The 19,860-nt window shown below is 41.6% G+C and overlaps 1 protein-coding gene and 1 long non-coding RNA gene across 2 annotated transcripts; one reads left to right on the top strand and one right to left on the bottom strand.

The window, feature by feature from the left end:
* The first annotated feature begins 407 nt into the window (after positions 1-407).
* On the top strand, positions 408-19,618 carry LOC311605454 (signal-regulatory protein beta-1-like). Its single transcript, XM_084795978.1, has 6 exons — positions 408-495; positions 5,843-5,979; positions 11,243-11,599; positions 14,143-14,460; positions 14,893-15,207; positions 19,504-19,618. The coding sequence occupies exons 2-6, from the start codon at positions 5,895-5,897 to the stop codon at positions 19,614-19,616; spliced, it is 1,188 nt and encodes a 395-aa protein (XP_084652104.1). The 5' UTR covers positions 408-495; positions 5,843-5,894; the 3' UTR covers positions 19,617-19,618.
* LOC311605457 lies at positions 3,604-7,186 on the bottom strand. Its single transcript, XR_014781958.1, has 3 exons — positions 6,524-7,186; positions 4,480-4,721; positions 3,604-4,048 (listed from the first exon to the last, which is right to left on the bottom strand). It is a non-coding gene; the product is annotated as an uncharacterized lncRNA (long non-coding RNA).
* Positions 19,619-19,860: the final 242 nt, after the last annotated feature.

Below are 19,860 nucleotides of genomic sequence, written 5' to 3'. Positions count from 1 at the left end.
ATTCCAATCTTCAATTTTGCTTTAAGTGCCCAGTTTGCCTTGAAAAAAAACTATAGTACTATATCCTAAGCTGACTAAAAGGAGATTCATCTGCAATCTATGTGTAATAACATGTATAAAATATGTCTAATAATAACCAAGTGGGCCACATCATACTAGTCATACTTAGAAAGCTATTATGTATGAAATTGGCAGGTGTTTTGTTTGTTTGCCTTGGTATTTGTTTTGGGGGGATTGTTTTATTATGGTGTTTGAGTTTCTTTTGTTTAGGCTCACATGTAGTAGCTGTCAAATTTGGCTATGGTTATTCTCTCAACCTTTTTCCTCCCCTTCCTCTTCCTCTTCTGTGTCCCCTCCCTGTTTCCCTTCCCCTCTATCTCCTTCTCTTTGCCTTCTTCCTTCTAAGCCTAAGTCTCTCTATGAGAGTCAGAGCAGCCTTGAACTTCTGGGCTCAGGTGATTTTCCCTGCATCAGCTCCTAAGAGCTGGGTCATAGGTGAGTACCAACATATCTGGCTTGTGATGATTAATTTTACAGATTAATTTGGATAGGTCCCAGTGGTCAGATATTTTAAAATATAACCTGGGTGTTTTCATAATAATTTATTTGTATTTATGTACATTATTGTTTTGACTGCTGGAGGTCTGTGTGAGTGTGTTGGATCCCCTGGAAGAGTCCTGGGAATTGAACCTGGGTCCTCTGGGAGAGCAGCCAGTGCTCTTAACAACTGAGCCATCTCTCGGGCACCACCCTGGATGTTTTTTTATAAAGTGTATTGTCTATGTCCAGATAAGATTAGCTTAAATAGGTAGACCCTGAGTAAATTACTCTTTAGAATGGTGAGCTTCATCCTATTACTGAATCACTTTGCCTCATCTGAACAAAGACGGCTCTGCTACCTGATCTCTCTCAGCAAGAGGGAGAAGCATCAGTAGATAGCTTTGGGATTCTTCCTTGATCTTTAGTCAGGCCTCACGAGCTGCACTCTCTAGCCTCTGAATTCTTGTGAGTCACTTTTTAAAACTAAAATTTAACTTTTCTTTATATAAGTGTTAGGAAAAGCAGTGAGTAATTCCTATAAGGAACAAAGAAGCACAGAGAAAGCAAATGTATCTCAACAAGGCTATTCTCTGGAAAAAGGCTGCGCCAGAACCAGAGCTGGGTTGCAGCACACAGAGGCGAACATGGCAGATGCAGGTGGTGGCTGCATCTCATCCCATTGGTGGGAGCTCAACTAATTGCACAAAGAGAAACAGGTGGCTCAGCAATTATGGCTTCTTCCCAAACTAAGTTCCCTTGATGAAGAAAAAAAAATCTTATACACCCATTGTTTCTATTTCTCTGGGTAGCCCTAACTAATATGCTTGGCTTTCCCACTTAAATTAGATTTCCTTTTGTTGCCTGGTAAAGACCACTCCTTTGCTACACATGACTCAAATTTGATCACTTATATATTGAAGTCATTTGGGCAGACACGTATATTTGCACAATATTATTTTCTAAGACAGCCTTCTATGTAGGTTTGCAGGGAAACATTATCCTCAGTTAAAATCCCTATTTCACTGATACAACACATCAACTCTCCCCTTCCTGTGAGTTCTCAACACAGTGTTTTGCAAAAAATATTTCTTGAACTCAGTTATGTAGAAGATATTGATATAGACTATGATTAGAATTCCAGATTGTGAACACCTGCGTTGAAATGTTGACAGTAAAAGTGGACATGGGAGGGGGAGGGAGGAGACCAGTACAGAGATAAAATTCAATGGTGGAACATCTCTGAAACAGGGGCGATGCCCTGGGAGTCCATGGGGCTAAGCCTGGCTTAGACTCCTAGCAGCAGGGGGCTGAGGAGCCTGAAGTCATCATTTTCTTGTAGCCAGGCGGGACTTGCAATGGCGGTAAGGGCACACCAATCTACGCATAAAACCTTTGACCCAAAATTTGTCTCACCTACAAGAGGTGTCGGGGTAACTACGGAGGAGAGAGTGACTCGTATCCCCCCATCCTCTGACAAGAGCAGGGAGCATGGGAGAAGAGCGACTTGAGAGGAGAACTGGGAGGAATGGAGGGAGGGATCAGCCTGAAAAGTGGTTTAAATAACCACAGATGTTACTGGTATAAGACTTACAAGTAAGCGTAGGTCTCCACAGAACATCCACACAATAAGTCACCCAAGTGTTTGCATACTTTCTGAGAAAGAGGAATGATTTCTTGCTTAAGTGGCTGTTTCTATTTTTGCCGTTATGCTTTTCTTCTAGATTTACCTAACATGGAGACGCAATGTAAATAACGTAGGATACTTCTTCACTAGTTTTATCCTCATATGTTTGTTAATGTGTCAGGGCTCTGGATTAATGTGAGTGTCCTCTAGGTTAATGTCCCCAGTCTTAGGAGTTGCTACTTATAATAAACATACCTTTAAATGAATGTCTATATATTATGAAATCTTTATAAATATGGTCTGCCTCTCTGGGAGTAAAGAGAGCTACTAGTAGCTTTATTCAAAAAATATTATCATTTTATTCACAGTGATGATACTATATGCAAATGTCTGAGTCTTTAAAATAGAGTAAATTCTGTGCTACTGCATAATCATGGGTTGAGAAAGTGATACTTAAGGCCATTTATGTTTGAGCATAGTGAGAGCATAGTACTTTTGTCAAGCACAACATTCTAGAATCAGTAAACCTAAAAACTATGGAAACAGAAATCCTCTGGGAACTGGTTCTCATGAGCTAAGCAATCAGCAATGAAAATGTTCCCATTATGTTGAAATCACCTAAAATTCTTCTTTTTCTGGACTCTGCCACTTAATTCACATCTTAATGTCCTTTTAATTTCTATCTCATTTAATCTGAATGCTAAAATCTATCCCAAATGTTCCTACTATAGATTTTGAGTTTCATTTAATAATAGTATATGGTCATTATTTAGTTAGTAATATATTTCTACAGAACAATCAATGACCAACATTCTAACTACCCACAATAATATATGCTTATTCCTTTTCACATAAAGTAAGTTGTTTAGTCTTTGGTTTACTTACTATGAGCTATGATTTTTCAGGGGGTCATGTTCCTTGTGGGCACGCATGGAATCCTCTTAACACATGAATATATTTTCCTCCCATTATAAATACCAAGAGCAAAAAAGGCCCAAATTCAACCATCCAAACACATATCAATTCCATACTTGTTTAGTGAATGATATTATGAAATTAGACAAAAATCCATGGCCAATTTATAGTGTGGTTCAATTAAAGGATTTCCAATTCTGGCACTTCTACAACTCTGTTGATTTTCAAATATTTCGAGAAAAACAACATCATAATTAACTACAAATATTTCACTGCAGGCTCCTCAGTCTTCTCTAGGAATTTGCGCAGGCTTATACATATGCACAGCCTTCTGGCCAGTACATGTAAAGCAATATCTAAATGTTCTCATTGGCTTCTTACTTCCAATAACACTCTCTTCACATGACTCATCGAATGATGCTAAATGCAAACACCAAGCGCCTAAGTTGACAAGTGATGAAAATAAGAATATTCAAATGAACTGAAGGTAAATAAAACTTTCATTATCCATTGACAGGGTCGCCCTGACTGGCCCGAACCTAAGAGAGATACATCTGACTATTTCTGAGGGCTGAAATTAAAGGTGTGTGCCACCATGCCTGCCTAAGTTCTTTTCTTTCCTTTTTGTTTTTGTTTTTAGAGCCAGAGTTTTCCTCTGTAGTTTTGGTTGTCCGGAGCTCACTTTGTAGATAAGGCTAGCATCAAGCTTATAGAGATCTTCCTGCCTCTGCCTCCATGAATACTGAGATTAAATGCATGTGCCACCATGCCTGGTTTGAGTTCCTTTCTTATTCAGGCCTGATTCACCTGCCTAGGGTAGCATTGTTCATAATGGGCTGGAATCTCTCAAGTTCACAAGGGAAAAAGTGCTCCACAGATGTGCTCATGTGCCCGCACGATGCAAGAAATTGCTTAATTGAGGTTCTTCTCCGGTGTCCAGTTCATAGCCAAGATTTGCTCTCACACCCACTGAAATAACACAGCAAAGATTTATTAAACCTAAATAAGAGAGAAAATTGGGTCTAGAAACTTTAGCTCTCTTGTATTATTTGTTTATTTGTTTGTTTAAATTCACTTCACATCCCAATTGTAGCCCCCTCCCTCCTCCCTTCAGGCCCTACCATTCCTTACTCTTCCCTTTACCTTCCCTCCCCTACTCCTTAGATAAGCTTCTCCCTCAATCCCTCCACCCCCTTTCTGACTAGCCCACACCAAAGGAGCAAGTTGCCTCTGGGAGGAGCTCATTTTCTCAGCTGTGGCCTGGAGAAACAGCCACACCAGGGGGAAGTGATCAAAAACCAACCAGAGAGTCTATGTCAGAGATAGCTGCTTCTCTCCTTTCTAAGAGACCCAAGTAGTGGCCAAGCTATCCATAGGCTATGTATGTGTAGGGGACCTACCTCAGATCCATGTATGGTCCTTGGTTAGTGCTTCAGTCTCCATAAACCCCCCTGGGCCCAGGTTCGTTGGCTCTGTTGGTCTTCCTGCAGGACTCTTGTCCCATCCAGGGCCTTCTGTTCTTCCCTCTATTTTTCCACACGACTCTCTATCCTCCTTCCAATGTTTGGTTGTGAATCTCAGCACCTGTTTTGATCCACTGCTGGGTGGAACCTCTCAGAGGAAAGCTATGCTAACCTCCCCTCTGCAAGCATAACAGAGTGTTATTAATAGTGTCAAGGGTTGGCTCTCTCCTGTGGGGTAGGTCTCAGATTCAGACAGGTGTTGGATGGACATTCCCTCAATCTCTGTTCTATCTTTGTCCCTGCACATTTTGTAGAGGCTACACAGAGAAATCCTGTCTTGAAAAACAAAAAACGTAGTGTATCTTCTTCCTCTTTTTCCTAGGCACACATCTGAGGTTGGTGAGGGCACCTATCTTTCTCTCTCCCTAACTCCTAGCTGCACATGTTAAGAATTGGAATGTCTTATTTCTATCTAGAACAGACTCTGGCATCATTGTGTCTGTGTGTTCTCCCTGTCTCAAGAAGCATTCTATTCAGTTTTCTTCTCAATATGATATACCCTCCTGTGTTCCATGCTTTCATGTTCCACAAAGGATATACTTATTAAACTGTTCCCACTTGCTCTCTGGAAGTAATCAGATGATATAATTGAATATCCTGGCAAAGACAAATTAAGAGGTTAAGGCTTGATTGGGCTCACAACACCACATTACAGTTTCCAATTGCATCTACATCAAGGCAGCAAGGTCAGGAAACAGGGAGTCACATTATATTCTTAAACAACAGCAATAAATTAGTCCATGTGTGCTAGCATTTAGGTGTGGCTCTCTATTTTATAGTTCAAGATGCCCTCCTCAGGACATTATTCTGCCCAAAATTAAGAGGAGTATTCCCAAATCAATTAACTAAAGATAATCCCTCATAAATGGGCTCAGAGATATTATAAACCTCAATGATCTTTCACAGATATCTCTGGTGGCCTGCTTCATGTGTGCCAAGATGAAAATTTCTACTAATTTTAACATATTTTACTGTGTTTGTATAAGCAAAAAGGCTCCTAAGTGTCATTCGGTCTACGTTTAAGTGGATATTCAAGTTATGGGGTTCAAATGAGAGAGAAAGTACTGCTTTAACTAGGTATTTCTGAGTCCCTTGCAACATGGATAATAATAACAACAACTTCCTTGCAGCTTCCCGCAAGTGTGTATCTATTTCAAAATAACCAGTGTGGTTCCAGCTTCCCCATAACACTGATGTGCTCTTTATGCAGAACAAGACACAGTACCTCTTTTCTCTGCAGATCAGAGCCTGGGAACTCACAGACACCAGCAGCAGGCTCCTTAATCCTGACCATGCCTCGCCTGGACTCCTGGTCACACACTCCTCACCCTGTCCTGCTGCTGCTACTGCTGTTTCGGCTACCGCTGGGACTTACAGGTGAAAATGTCCCAAGAATAGAATCATCTCCTTGCTTCTGAAGTTCCCCTGCCATTGAGAATAAAGGACCCCAGTCAGCTACCTGAACTGTCACTGGAAAGAAGGGCAGAACATTGTCTCAGGTCGTAGAGCCAGACTCCTGAGCAGTGCTCTGCATGCCCATAAGTTTCAACATGTGGCTGGAGCATCCTATAAGATAATGTTTCAAAAACAGTAATTTCTAATATTTAAGCTAAAACAATTCTTTTCAGCAGAATTCACTTAAATCAGTGTATCTCTTAGCCCTATCGGTGCCACAAAATCACTTCCAATGCAACTGATGGGGCCAACTGGCTCCCAGCTTAGCACTCTCTCTTCACTTTCTGAGACGTAGATGCCCAGGAACGTGGCCCTGAGTGAAGTGTGTCTGGCAATGCTCAGCCACCATTTCTTGTCAGTTAGGTTCATCATTTTGTCCTCTGTCTTCCAATTGCTCCTTCATATGGCCTCAGTCTTGTCACTTAGTGCTGCTCCTTTGAGAGGCTGCACTATTATTTCATCTTACCTGGGCTTGTGTTCTACTGCTGGGGTTGCCATGACAAGGTGCCACAGTCTGGTGGAAGAATCACCATTCTTTTCCTCAAAATTCTGGAGGCTGGAGGCCAGGGTCAAGGTGTTCATTGGGCTAACTTCGTCCAAGATGCTTCTTCTTTGTAAATTGCATGTTTCCCTTCTGTCTTCACACATGATCTTACCTCATCCTGTCTCTGTGAACCTTCCTTATTTTCTAAAATAAAGCCGGTTACATTGGGTTAAGACACACCCAAATGATCTCAATTGGCTTTAACTCTTTAAAGATTCTAGATCACTTGGAGTCACATGATGCTAGACTGTGGTGTGGTTTTGATATGTAGAGTATGAAGAATCCATCTGTAACAGGTCCCCACACATCTCTGGTCTTCTTGATGTTCTCCAGTGAGTTTTATTTCCTTCTACTTGTGTCGAGCAGGATTGGTGACACTCTGAATGGCCCATGCTTGTGATTCTATAAGGGATATTTGTCCTCATTTCCTTCTTTGGCAATGAGGAAGACTCCATCGCTGACTCCATGGCTTAGTGTGTGTGTTTATCAGCCCTCAGGCCCCACTTTGGCTCAGGTGTTATACGATCTAACCTCACACAAGTCTAAATGCCCTCGTTACCTCCTCTCAGTATACCTGCGACTAGCAGCAGGAGATGGGTCATGTTAATGATTACAGCACTTCTTACAGCTTATTATTTTCTAAACTTTCTGCATTTATTATATAATTATATTGTTTCCCTGCTCTCTCTTTCTCAAATCCATGACCTTTCTTTGTTTCATTAAGAGTTCACACACACACACACACACACACACACACACACACACACACACACACACACTGTACCCAGCTCCATGAGACTATGCAGCTCACCCAATGTCAGTGAAGGCTCCATGACTCCACAAATTAACAGAGAAATTACTTTTCAATGTTCCTGAAGACTCACTATGTGCCAGACCCTATGGGAAGCACTCAATGATTCTACCTCATATGGGCCAATATCTCAGGTTAAGGCTCTTGTCCCACTGCCACAAACACAGAAAAAGCATCAGAAGCTTGAACAACACTAATGGCAAAGTCTAGGGCTGTGGCTTAAACTCAGGCTTTCTGACTGAGGTCACATGATTAGTAAAAATGCTTAAAACTTAGGTCTATCCCAAGAGCATGGTGAAGTGAGAACAGGGCTATGCAAATGAGAGAGGGATGCTTGACCAGGACCGTGGCAGGTGAGAGAAAGTAAAGAGGTCAGGTTCTGGATACATGCTCATGTGGAACCTACAGAATTTTCTGAAGGGTCAAACTTGATGTGGGAGTACAGACACCAGGCTCATGGCCCAGACATCTGCAGGAAGACAGAGCTTCACCTGAATGTCTAGGTCATGTCAGGAGCTCCTGCTTGGGGGTTGTTCACCATGAGACACTTCCCTCTGAAAGCCATTCAAGTATACAGCTGGACAGACAAGGTCAGGGTCATAGCTGCTGGGGTTGGGCTCAAGGTTTTCCTTCTAAGATTATTGCTGTTTCTGTAGTAACAACACAGCTTTTCTCCCTCACATCTTCCCCAGATGTCAAAACTCAAACACCCAAGGATCATTGCACACCAACTCTGGCCTTGTACCTTCTTGAGGACAGGAAATTAAGAATGTCACTTATACTTCAAATGTAGGTTCTTGGATCGTTGACTCCTTGTAACCTTTTCTTAATGTTCTTTGCCAGGAATTTAATCAATATGATGATATCCTTCAGGAACTATTGCTAGAATAGTGTTGTTCTTTAAGAGGCATCCTGATGTCATCTTCTCGATGTCTGTGTTGCACATCGAGATTTATGCACCTAGTGGTCTGTTATTTCTGCTACAGTGATGAAGGGGCCGTTATAGTAAAGATGCTTTCCCCTGAAGACAGTCTTTTACACAGTGCTAACTTTGTTTCAACCTTGGCACTGTAGTATAGTCCCTATGTACATTTAGCTGAAAGTATCAGCTGCAGCAGCTCATTGCGTGGTCAAGTCAAAGAGAACTATGAGTTCATAAGCAACCCAGATAGTTGGGGACCACAGTGTCTATACAGAGGAAAAGGATGGGAAACAGAGTTAAGTTCTGCTGTGGAAAAGTGCCAAGCCCAGTGAGAACACAGAAACGTTTGCCCATAAAACAGCCAATGGCAGGAGCCCACACTCAGTTCAGACAGAAACAGAAGAAGAACCTCAGTGTACCTACTGTCTTGTTTGATCACACCATGGGCGTTGCAGTATTCTAAGATGTGGCCTACATGCAGAGTGGTGGAAGGCACGACGTGCCCACCAGTTCTCAGTCCTGGTTCGCTTTAACACACAGCCCCATAACCTTTGGCAAAAGAGATGTAACATTCCTGACTCTTATGTGACATGCTCTATTCTCCTCTCTGCTGAAACACTTTTCTCCTGCATCATGGGGCACTTGACAGCCTTGCATGTTGCTGTCACGGTTATTCTGCTGAACAGTGGTGCTGCAACCCCCTGTGCTACTGCCCTGGGATTTCTTAGGACTCACAGATGAAGATATGAAGGACTGACGTTCCACAATTCAAACAGTCTGAAGTCACAGACATTTCTGTGGTTTAGATACTACATAGCTACTGCGGCCTGGGCTCTGAGAAAAGAATAGAGAAGATTAACGGGGTTTCCTCCCAAGCATAGCTGTTGTGCAGACTCTAGCTGTTCTCCCAAATCAGCTGGATGCTCCCAATACCCATGATCACCAACCTCCATGCATACGGAGTTATAGTCACTCCCTCGATGGCTTCCTTCCCTCTCCCATAGTGCGTTGCCTCAAAATACGGCTGGCTACTGCTTTAGATCTTTGTGTGAGATAAGGGATGCCCTGGGCACATGCCTATGACCTTCAGTGCTCCCAATATTTACGGTTTTACCATTACAGAATTAAGTATATCAAACTACTTTATAAGTGTTAAAAACATTATTTCACTTTAGTTTGTCATTCATTATGTTAGAAAATCTATGCTAATTAGGAAATGTTGCAGAGGCATGGACACCACACATGTGCCATGTGTATACAATCCTACTAAAACAGCAAGTCACACATTCTGCTTCTATACTTGTGCTCTGTTCCTGTCTCACATAACAGGTCCAAGTGGTTAATAAAATTTGGAGATACCGTTCTGTTTTTAAATACTATATTAAATCAGCCCACCAAAATTTAAGGGTAACTTTATTTTTCAGTTTCTTGTATTATGTTATCTTAGCAGTAAGCTATTTAGATTTTTTACTCTCTATATTGCTTTGTTACAAATTTTTTAGTATGCAACTTTGGTATATAAGTAACACATTTTCAGTTAGAACAAATTTTAGAACTTTGACAAAATGAGTTAATTTGTGTAAATATTTATGACAAAATATAAATTGCTATACAGGCTTCCATCCTGCAGTTCATTCCTGTTATTTTCAACATATTTAATTTTTATTACTTAGCATCCTAATACTATCCACATAATTCCTAGATCTGGCATTAACTCATTATACAAAGTTTTAATTTCTCAAATGTCTTTCTGAGTTTGTTTTTGCTGGACACATGCTTTGTTCCTTGGTTTCTGTTTCCTCTTTGGTCTTCTTGTCTTTGTGGTCTGTATTTTTTGTGGCAGCCTGACTTCTAGTCCAGCAAGGAGTCTCAGTCAGAGTTTGGGGTTAAACTTCTTTGGCCCCATAGGAAACTTAGTACGGCCTTTGGTGCAGCAGGGGGTCCTCTGTTCTGACTTGTATTTCCTGCACTTGAGTATCAGGTATCAACCAATATAGGTGACAAAGCATGGTAGAGGGGTAGGTTGGAGTGGGGGTGTAAGAAACTTGTGTTGTTTGGCTCTGAGAGGAAGGAGTGGGAAGGTTCACATGGCAGGTGGATCTGTCACCTGTTCTGTCCTGTGTGCCCTGTACCTGAGCAGGGGATGTCCGCCTGAGAAGGGGAAGGTGCTTACAAAGGGAGGATGGGCAGTGGGCAGGGGCTTGTGTCGGTAGCCTGGGTGATTAGCTTTCAAAACCGGGGAATGTGAAAGTTCTGGCATGGCCTGCACCTGTGCAGGGGAGTGTCCACCTGAGTAGTGGGTGTGTGGAGGTGTGGGGAACTGGGAAGTGTAGGTGTGTGTTGGGTGTGAACCCTGAGTCTTTGGGCTCTGAACTGAGAGTGGGAGGGGTAGAGTTCAGACAGCACATGAGACCCTTACCTGATTTGGCTGGATTGTTTATATCTTAATTATGTTATTTGTTACTGCTTATTGGGAGTTATTTATGGTATTATAAGTCCAGGTGATAAAGCAAACCCTATCATGAGAATTTTGGAAGCAAATATACATCTCACTATACCTAGCACTTATATTCATATCTCATTGGTCTAAAAGAATCACACAACCACACCCAACGCTATTATAACAGAAATTCCACTGCCATGTGCACAGAACATGAAAACCAAACAGATACTGGATAAGGCAGGAGAATTTCTAACAAAATTAGGGCTTCGATCACAATCTTGCCAATTCCTCAGTCTCTCTGTGATTCAGTTTTTATATTTATGCTACATTCTTAGGTTAAGAGGCCCAGGTGGAGGGAAGTGTGATCACATGCATATGGGGCTCTAATAAGTAACACTATTTGATCACACCTGGGGAGCCTATGGGCTCTCCTCAGGATCCGCACTAACTGACGTTTTCCTACAGGAGCAGCTGAGCGGGAGCTGAAGGTGATTCAGCCTGAGAAATCAGTTTCTGTCTCTGCTGGAGACTCAGCCATTCTGAACTGCACTTTGACCACTCTGTTCCCTACGGGGCCCATAAGGTGGTTCAGGGGTACAGGGCCAAATCGGCAGCTTATATATAGTTACACAGGAAAGCATTTCCCCAGAGTCACAAATGTTACAGATTCAACAAAGAGAAACATCAGGGACTTTTCCATCCGCATCAGTGATGTCACACCTGCTGATGCTGGCACCTACTACTGTGTGAAGTTCCAGACGGACTTATCAGAGCATGGGAAGGAGCTTCAGTCTGGGGGAGGCACCGAGTTGTATGTGCTTGGTGAGTACTGATTGTTATCCTCACCTGATCGCAATATTGTCCAAGACTCTGAGCAACAGTTATGCACCAACTGTGGAAGTTACTCTCATTGTCATAGGGTGAGTTTTCCCAACAGTGACCTAAGTACGCTGGGGAGAGGAGGTGACATGCTATTTGATAGAGGTATGTATTCTGATAAATCGGGTAAATCCATATCCTTGTCTACCTGCCCCACATAGCTTGTCTTTCTCCATCTGTCCCAGCCTAGTGGTGCACAGAGACCCTGACTGCTGACTGCTTTGCCCAGTGATGGGGTCAGACCCGGCCTAGTGCCTCCACATTTTACCTGATAAAGTCTTCTCTTTTTGCCCAAATTACCTAGGGCCTAGTTATGCCAGGTTCCACACCAAATGTTAAGAGAGATGGCAGGAAGCTGCCAGGCAGGAGCTCTTTAATCAAGATGTATATCACCTCCCTCCCAAGAGGAAAACCACATCAAATCAGAAAGCGACAGAAACAGGGCATGGTGTGCTTTTCCCATTTCCTCTACATCTACAGCACACTGGAACATTGTGAATATGTTCACATCCCCTGTGGAATCTCTCAGCACTGGTTTAGATGTTGGCACCAGGCTAGGCCTTGGACTTGGTACTGTCAGAAAACATTTGATATTAGGGATTTACTCTCACAGGCACTGAATGTTGGGGCCAAGGATGGCTTATCTCTTGGAGGTAGACTCCATGTGACTGGTCTCCAGTCCCCAGCTGATGCAGCCAGATGCTATCTTTGTATTTCCTGACAGAAGCCTAAATTTTTCTAACCCAGCCCAGCCCTGTTAGAGATGTGACACCTGTATGCCTGTGTTTGTCCATGACCACATAGGCAGTTAGCGCTGCGATCCAGCCTAAAACCAGCATCTCATTCCAGCCCAGCTTCTTGCTACCATTAGAAGCTGAGGAATAAGATACTGAATCATAATTTCTAGAATTCAGCAGCATTTTCAATCATCACCCACTCCAAGGTTTTGAGACTTTCCTCACTCTCAGATTCTAATATGAACTATCAATCAGAAGCTACTCAAATTTTACCAATACCTTCACCATATATTGTATGTAAGAACTCTTCCCCTGTGTAGAAGCTGGAGATTCAGACCATGGACCATGAATGTCTCATCTGTGGCTACTAAATCAGCATCACATTGGATCAGGTTTTACAGTCACCATCCTGGCCATAAGAAACATACTCTCTGGAGGAGGGCTGCTGTGTTTAATTGTTAATTAGTTTATAGGGATGTCACAATTTTCCCACTTGGTATGGTATAGCAAGTCTTAACACAGCCCATCAACAGAGAAAGACAGGAGAGAGACAGGGAGAATGGATTCCTGAATCCATGCCTATCATAAACAAAGACGCTGAAGTTCTAAGTAATGCAATCCATAGGCAACCCCAGTCAGCAAGTGACTCAGGTCGGATGCACCCCATAGTTTTCCAGTGATATTAGCTTTATTTTCCATATCACTTTCACTAAGGATACCCTTGATGAGCAGGTAGGTTGAAGGATGGACATGAAATAGCAATTTGCTCTGTGCCATGGCTTTTGGTTAACTTTCTCCCCAGGCATCTGCTACAGGGGAGAGGTCACTTCTTCCCCTTAGAGAAGAGTGTCATGAGGCCCATAGAAGACACCTGACATGTGAACAGATGAGGAAGAGAAAAGGGTTGAGTACAGCACCCAGCCTCATAGACTAACACAGCATACATGTTGCTCTTCCAACACAGAATTCTCTGAGTGACAGTCTTGTGTCTGTGTTCCTCAGTATTAACAATTAGAAAGTGAATTGTTTCTACCTCTATCATAGAAGGTAATGTCTGTTTTTACCACAAACTAAGTCCAACTGAAGCCCACATATGGAGATGTGTACCACTGGGATTTCAACTTTAAATCCAGGACATGGAACATATTAGACATAATAGCAGATAGGGAGAAAGAAAGAGAAAGAAAGAAAGAAAGAAAGAAAGAAAGAAAGAAAGAAAGAAAGAAAGAAAGAAAGAAAGAAAAATGGGGCAATTAGGAAAGGTTTCCACTTTGTGGCACATCTGTGACATATTTTCTATTTGAGTTACAGTAGATATAAAACCCAGAAACATGTATCTTATGTCACCAAGGTTTCATGAGAAGGCCAGCAGGAACAAATGACATTAAATATTAAATACACTTGTAACTGTCTTCATTGGCCAGGCCTAGAATTCCACCTGCCCTTGTCATTTTCTTCTGGGCATCTGTGCTAAACTGTTCAGACATAGAATGAGAGACAATACAGAAAGGACAGGAAAAAACCTGGAGAAAAAAACATTGAGGGGGATAGACAGTTAATACTTGTGGTTGGGACTCAGGAATGACATGGAAGAAGAGCCGGTCTTTAGTGTGGCTGAAGCTCTAGTACTCATCCCAAGCACCACAGTAAATGTGACGATGGTGACACTATCAAGGAAGGTTCTTCATCATGTTACATTGTTAGTACTGGCCAGCACAATCACATCCTTGTCTGCATGCTCCTTTACAGCTAAACCATCTCCTCCTGTGGTCTCGGGTCCTGCAGCCAGAGCTGCACCTGGGCAGACAGTGAGCTTCACATGCAGGTCCGACGGGTTCTTCCCTCGGGACATCACACTGAAGTGGTTCAAAAATGGAAAGGAGCTCTCCCACCTCGAAACTACTGTGAGTGCTAAAGGAGAAAGCCCCTTCTACAGTATCTCCAGCACAGCCCAGGTGGTGCTGCACCCTGGGGATGTCTGTTCTCAGGTTGTCTGTGAGGTGTCCCACGTCACCTTGCAAGGAAGACCTCTCCGTGGGACTGCCAACTTATCTGACACCATGCAAGGTAGGTGTCTCTGAATCTTAGCTCAAGCTCATATCTGGTCAGAATGGTTTGTCTCTAGTTCCCAGCAAATGTTCGTGTATACCCACATGAGGGGGGTTGTGAATTGTGATCAGCACATAAGGGAAATTTTATTTATCGTAATAGAAGAAATTATACTTATAATAATTCTGAGCAACACAGCATTTTCAGGCATTTATTTCTTCCCCAGTGTGTACTGGAAAAGTGGGTATTAATTTCACTTACTAAGATTGTCACCTTACTGCTGACTGAGGTGCTGTGAGTTAGGAGCTATATTTCCTGGTGGCTCTACTCTGGCACAAACATTCCTTTTTTTATCATGATAACTTTGCAGCATGGGTGGGTCCTCAGCACTCCCTAGGGTCTGATGTACTTCAGTACCACCTGTGTGAGCTTCTGCCTGTGCTGTTTCAGTTCCACCCACCCTGGAGATCAGCCAGCAGCCAACAGTAGTATGGAATTGGATACATGTCATCTGCCAAGCAAAGAACTTCTATCCTTCGGGACTTTGGATGACCTGGTTAAAGAATGGAAATATGTCCCAGGCAGAAGTGGCTTCTACACTCACAGAAAACAAGGATGGAACCTACAGCCGGACCAGCTGGCTCTTGGTGAACATGTCTGCCCTTGAAGAGGACATGATACTCACATGCCAGGTTGAGCATGATGGACAGCCAGCAGTCAATAAAACACATACTGTGGTGGCCACAGCACATCAGAGGGAACAAGGTATTGCTACCTTGTTTTGCTATCTTCTTGGCTGTCTGTAAATTTGGCCTATTCATTATATAAATGTAGCATTTATGCCCATTGTAGAGTAGTCCTGGCAGCAACAAAGTAAAATATTAATGGCAGATTTCTTTTCTGAATTCTCAACACATTTCTAAATTCTAAACTCTCATAAGTCTCACACGTCTTTCCACTGATGTGTCAAGAAAGAAGCCATCATCCAACCTTAGCACCTTGCCTCTTCTCCTTTTTGCCTAACATTTGTAACATCCTCACATTCATGTCTTTACTTTTCAATATTTTCTCTGCCTGCACTCCATTTTAGGTTTTTCCATTAACATTTGTGTTCTTATTGGAGTGCAATTCCAACAGGCCTCCAAAGAACCTGTAGTTTCCCAGTTGTTTTGTACTCAACTGACTGGGAGATGCTATAAGAGGAGCTCCTTCATTCTGTTAAAAAAAAAAAAGCTCAAAATATGTACACACACACACACACACACACACAGTTGAGCTGTGAACTCTTGTCCTTTGTCAACCACATCATCAGCCAGTAGTTTTATAGTCATGGAATCTAGCAATGGGAAAAGAATAGGGATGTTGAGTTCTTGCCCTGAGACCATGTCTTTTGTCTAATGAAACAAAAGAAAATCAAATGCCCCTGAGAGCACAGATATCCAGAGGTTATAAGACAAATTTGCTAGTATTTCTCCTCTCTTGTTATTGTCTTAGGAGTCTGAATGACATGGAGATGCATTTATTTGACTATGTTTTATTTCCTTCTTATGAAATAAAAAGAGAGACCGTCAACTGCAGTTACTTGAAAAATCAGGATCTTTGGCACTCAACCCTTGTTGTGAGTGCAATGGGTCACCTAAATATATATATAAACAGTAATGATTAGAAGCATAGTCTCCCTTAGGTAAGAGCTCTTTAATGTTACATACCTGTACCCTCTGATGGCTCTCTAATGTGTGCTCATACAGGGCAGGTGCAGTCCACAGTGGGTGATAGAGTAAATAAGGATATTTTGATTGAAAACCAATATTATCATCATATTCAATGATATTAACTATAATTCCTAACAATGATCTCATATGAACTGTATTTTCAATTTTTCCAAATGACTTCTATATGCTTTTGTATGCACCAAAACTAGGTTTAATTTCATCCTGAAATCCCTGATAGCTTTTCTTGTTAAAGCCTTTCAACCTCAAAAAATCTGCTCCAATGTATTAAAATATTGGAAACAATTTTCCTTAATCTTGATGAATGTCATATTACTCATTGGATATTGGACATATTGTGGAATGTGGTATTTTTTGAGAATTTTGGAGAATCTGCTGTAGAATGTTTCAAATATTTATTGACTTTTTAGTCTAGGATCTATGGTGATATTTCTGTCTCGGTGTTGATGTGGGAAACCTGTCATTTCTCTTTCATTTTATCAGTCTTTCTATACATGTGGTGCACAACCAAAGGGGAGCGTACCTTAGAGAAAGAGTAGTGCAGCCCACCATACCACAGTGAACTTGACTACTGTCCTGTATTTGAAACAAGGAAAGGGAAAGATAAAAGTAAAAATGTTTTTTAATAGTCAAATCTCAGAAAGGTGATGAGATCTTGCTGGACTACAGTGCAACTCAGCTAGCAGAAACTCTGAAAGGAACAGAATTCTTGTAAGGAAAGTGGCAGTGTCTTATTAAGCTAACAATTATTCCATCTCTTTACTTAGCATTACTTAAGGTTAACTTGTCTTCCTACAACCCAAGGTGGAGTGTCTATTCTCTTGATGTGAATTTAAAGGCTTGGGCCTTTATTCCTACTATAAAGATAGCATTTCCATCACTTTCTTTTCTCCTGATTTAGTTTGGTCTTCTTGACTTCCTTGAGGTGTGAGGCAATTCATTTCAGTGCTCAATACAAAAGAGTTACCTTTCTGTGGGTAACTACTGTCTGCTAGTTTAATGTAAAACACTATGTCCTGTGGCCAATGAATTTTGGTGCTGGTATTGTCATTTCCAGCCAGTCCATTGATTACATTCCAGATTCTCAATCTGAATGTATACCTCAGACCATTTTTTCATGTCCTAATCCCAAGGAGATACCCTCTACAGTGGATGTAGGAAGGCAGGCCATTCTGGAGCACTGTGGTTATCAGCACAGGTGTGAAATCACTGGTGTACCCAAGGAAGACATGTGATCACCGTGTAAAGACAACAAAACTCATCCCAGATCCTCTAGAGCTGGAGCACGAGGTACCACTGTGAATACCTTCATACTGAGGAGATTGGAGAAGGCAATAGTGTAGTTGCATGTCTACTTCTTCCTAATGTCCCATCAAGACCATTTCTATTCTTGTTTGATGTCATTTCAGGCAGTATTACAGTTTCATTTCTGTTGCTGTGATAAATATATTAAATACAAAAGTAACGTAAGGGATAAAAGGTTTTGTTTAGGTTATAATTCTAAGTTACCTATGAAAAATCAAGCAGGAACATCACAACCAGTCAAAAGGCAGAAAGAAAAAATGAACCCCTAATTTCGGTTTGCTGCCTAATGTTCAATAAGCTTTCTTCATTGATCTTACACAGTGTGGGGCCCAGTATCTAATGGAGCAATGCAACCTCTGTTCAGAGTGGTCCTATCACCTCAATTAACAATCAGGCAAATCCTCCACAAATCTCCAATATATCAACTCGACTTAAACAAGTTCTTAACTGGACTGCAATTCCTAGGCAATTTAGGTTGTGTCAAGTTGACATTTAAAACTACCCACCAGAGAGTGCCTCCAGAACATGGGCAAGTGAGAAATAACATTTATTATCCTCTTGTTTTCACACCCCAAGTGTTAGAGTTATAGGTGTGGGGTGCAAAATTATTTGTGTCATTAGTTGTGGTCTACTAGAGAGCCTAGACTCTCTAATGTGTTAGACAAACACTGCACCAGGTGAAATATGTTCCAAGCCTGTTCCTAGTCTTTATAACAAATTATAATCTTTGATTAAATTTAAATTAAAGTTGGCTCTCTATGAAAAACAGAAATATCTCAAATGGCAGTGGACATGGGATACATGATGGCTGAGGCACCAAACCATGAAATCAATTCTCATAAACTCTCATCTACACACTTTTCATCCTTCACCTTGCATGTTTTCCAGGAAGAGATGTCACCAGGCAGTTTGCCATTTTACCAGGTTCCTTTCATTCTCCACAAATCTGGAATTTTCCAGGACGCCTTTTATTTATAGAAAGAGAGTTTACATTCTTTTTTAAATTTGCCGTCTTCTTGCTTGTATATTTCCTGTTTGTAGCTGTTCCTGGGCACTTGAGAGACTGATCCTGTCTTTGTCCAAGGTCACTGGCCCAGGATTATAGTAGATATCACCAGTAAGGAGCATCTCTGGATCCCACTAAGCCTGTGACCCTCCCTTGAGATCATTTCTCCCTGCAGCCTAGACATAATAATCCATGGCACACATCATCCTGAAAATCAGGCATCTAACTGTTGGCAGAATACCACTCTCCTCAAAGAGGACAAGACTAAATATTAGTGATGGTACCCCAGGAACACAGATTTGAGTCACTTAAAAGCTCACTGTGGAAAAAGTTTACAGAATGTTTTTAGTAACAGAACAAAGATTGTCATAAGTCAAAACACTTTTAAATTTCACTGGTGGAAACATGGAAGAGGTGTTTTATACCTCATGCAGAGAACCATGGTAAATCTTCAGGTGTTACCTGATGACAAGCAGCATTTAGGTTGGCTGAAGGTAGTGGTCAGCTAAGTTAATTCATTCCAAAGAAAAACTATCAGTCTATATGTACATTTGAATGATTTACCTAATTTTCACAAAGCTGTTAGGAAGAGAGGAAGGCAATACATAGCTACTAATAGGCTAAAAAGTGATCAGGCCTAGTGTGTCTCTGGGCATACAGCATGCCAATCTCTCCAATTCATTGTAGTTCTAAAGTTTATCACCTTTCAGAGATTCATTTCCAATGTTTTTCTTCTTTGTGGGAATATTTGTTCATAAAACCAAGTGCCATGTGACACTCACTATAAATTCATACCCACTTTCTTTAGGTGGAAAAGTTGGCAACCTGAGGTAGGGCTGATGAAGAAATAGAAATGTCTTTGTTTTCTGCTTTGAGTTCGTGCTTTGAAGTGGGACAGCGAACACATTCAAGATCGTCAGAGCTTTGATGGGCTTAGGAGTCTGCAGATGAGCCAAGAGAAGACAGTGATGATAAACCCCATATGACCTTTATAATGGTTCCCGTACTCTTTGATTTCAGATCTGAAGACTTCAGGTTCTGCTAAAATCCTTGTAGCTGTGCTCTTTGGACCTAAACTGCTGCTGGTAATTGCTGTCTCTGCCATGTACAGGCACAAGAAGCAGAAGGCCTGACTGTAAGTTAGGAGGCATACAGATATTATTAATTATTTTTTTGTTTCTGTGACAAAATAGCATGACTAAAACAACTGATAGAAGAAATGGTTTGTTTGTCCCCTTACTATTTCAGAGGCAGATGAGTCCATCATGGTGGGAGGACTGCGTGCCAGATAGGAAGCTGAGTGCTCACATCCTTAGCAGAAACCGTGAAGCAGATGAACAAACAAAAGTGACAGAAAGGTTTTAATCTCAATATTCA

Source organism: Acomys minous (genome assembly GCF_964271855.1).
Source record: "Acomys minous genome assembly, chromosome: 9".
Taxonomy (NCBI): domain Eukaryota; kingdom Metazoa; phylum Chordata; class Mammalia; order Rodentia; family Muridae; genus Acomys; species Acomys minous.
This window is presented reverse-complemented; position numbering and strand designations above follow the sequence as displayed.

Excerpts from the sequence above, each read along its gene's own strand:
- LOC311605454 (XM_084795978.1), top strand. The coding sequence starts at position 5,895 with ATGCCTCGCCTGGACTCCTGGTCACACACTCCTCACCCTGTCCTGCTG. Across the intron at positions 11,600-14,142 it reads CACCGAGTTGTATGTGCTTG|CTAAACCATCTCCTCCTGTG; the intron begins GTGAGTACTGAT and ends GCTCCTTTACAG. Across the intron at positions 14,461-14,892 it reads CTTATCTGACACCATGCAAG|TTCCACCCACCCTGGAGATC; the intron begins GTAGGTGTCTCT and ends GTGCTGTTTCAG.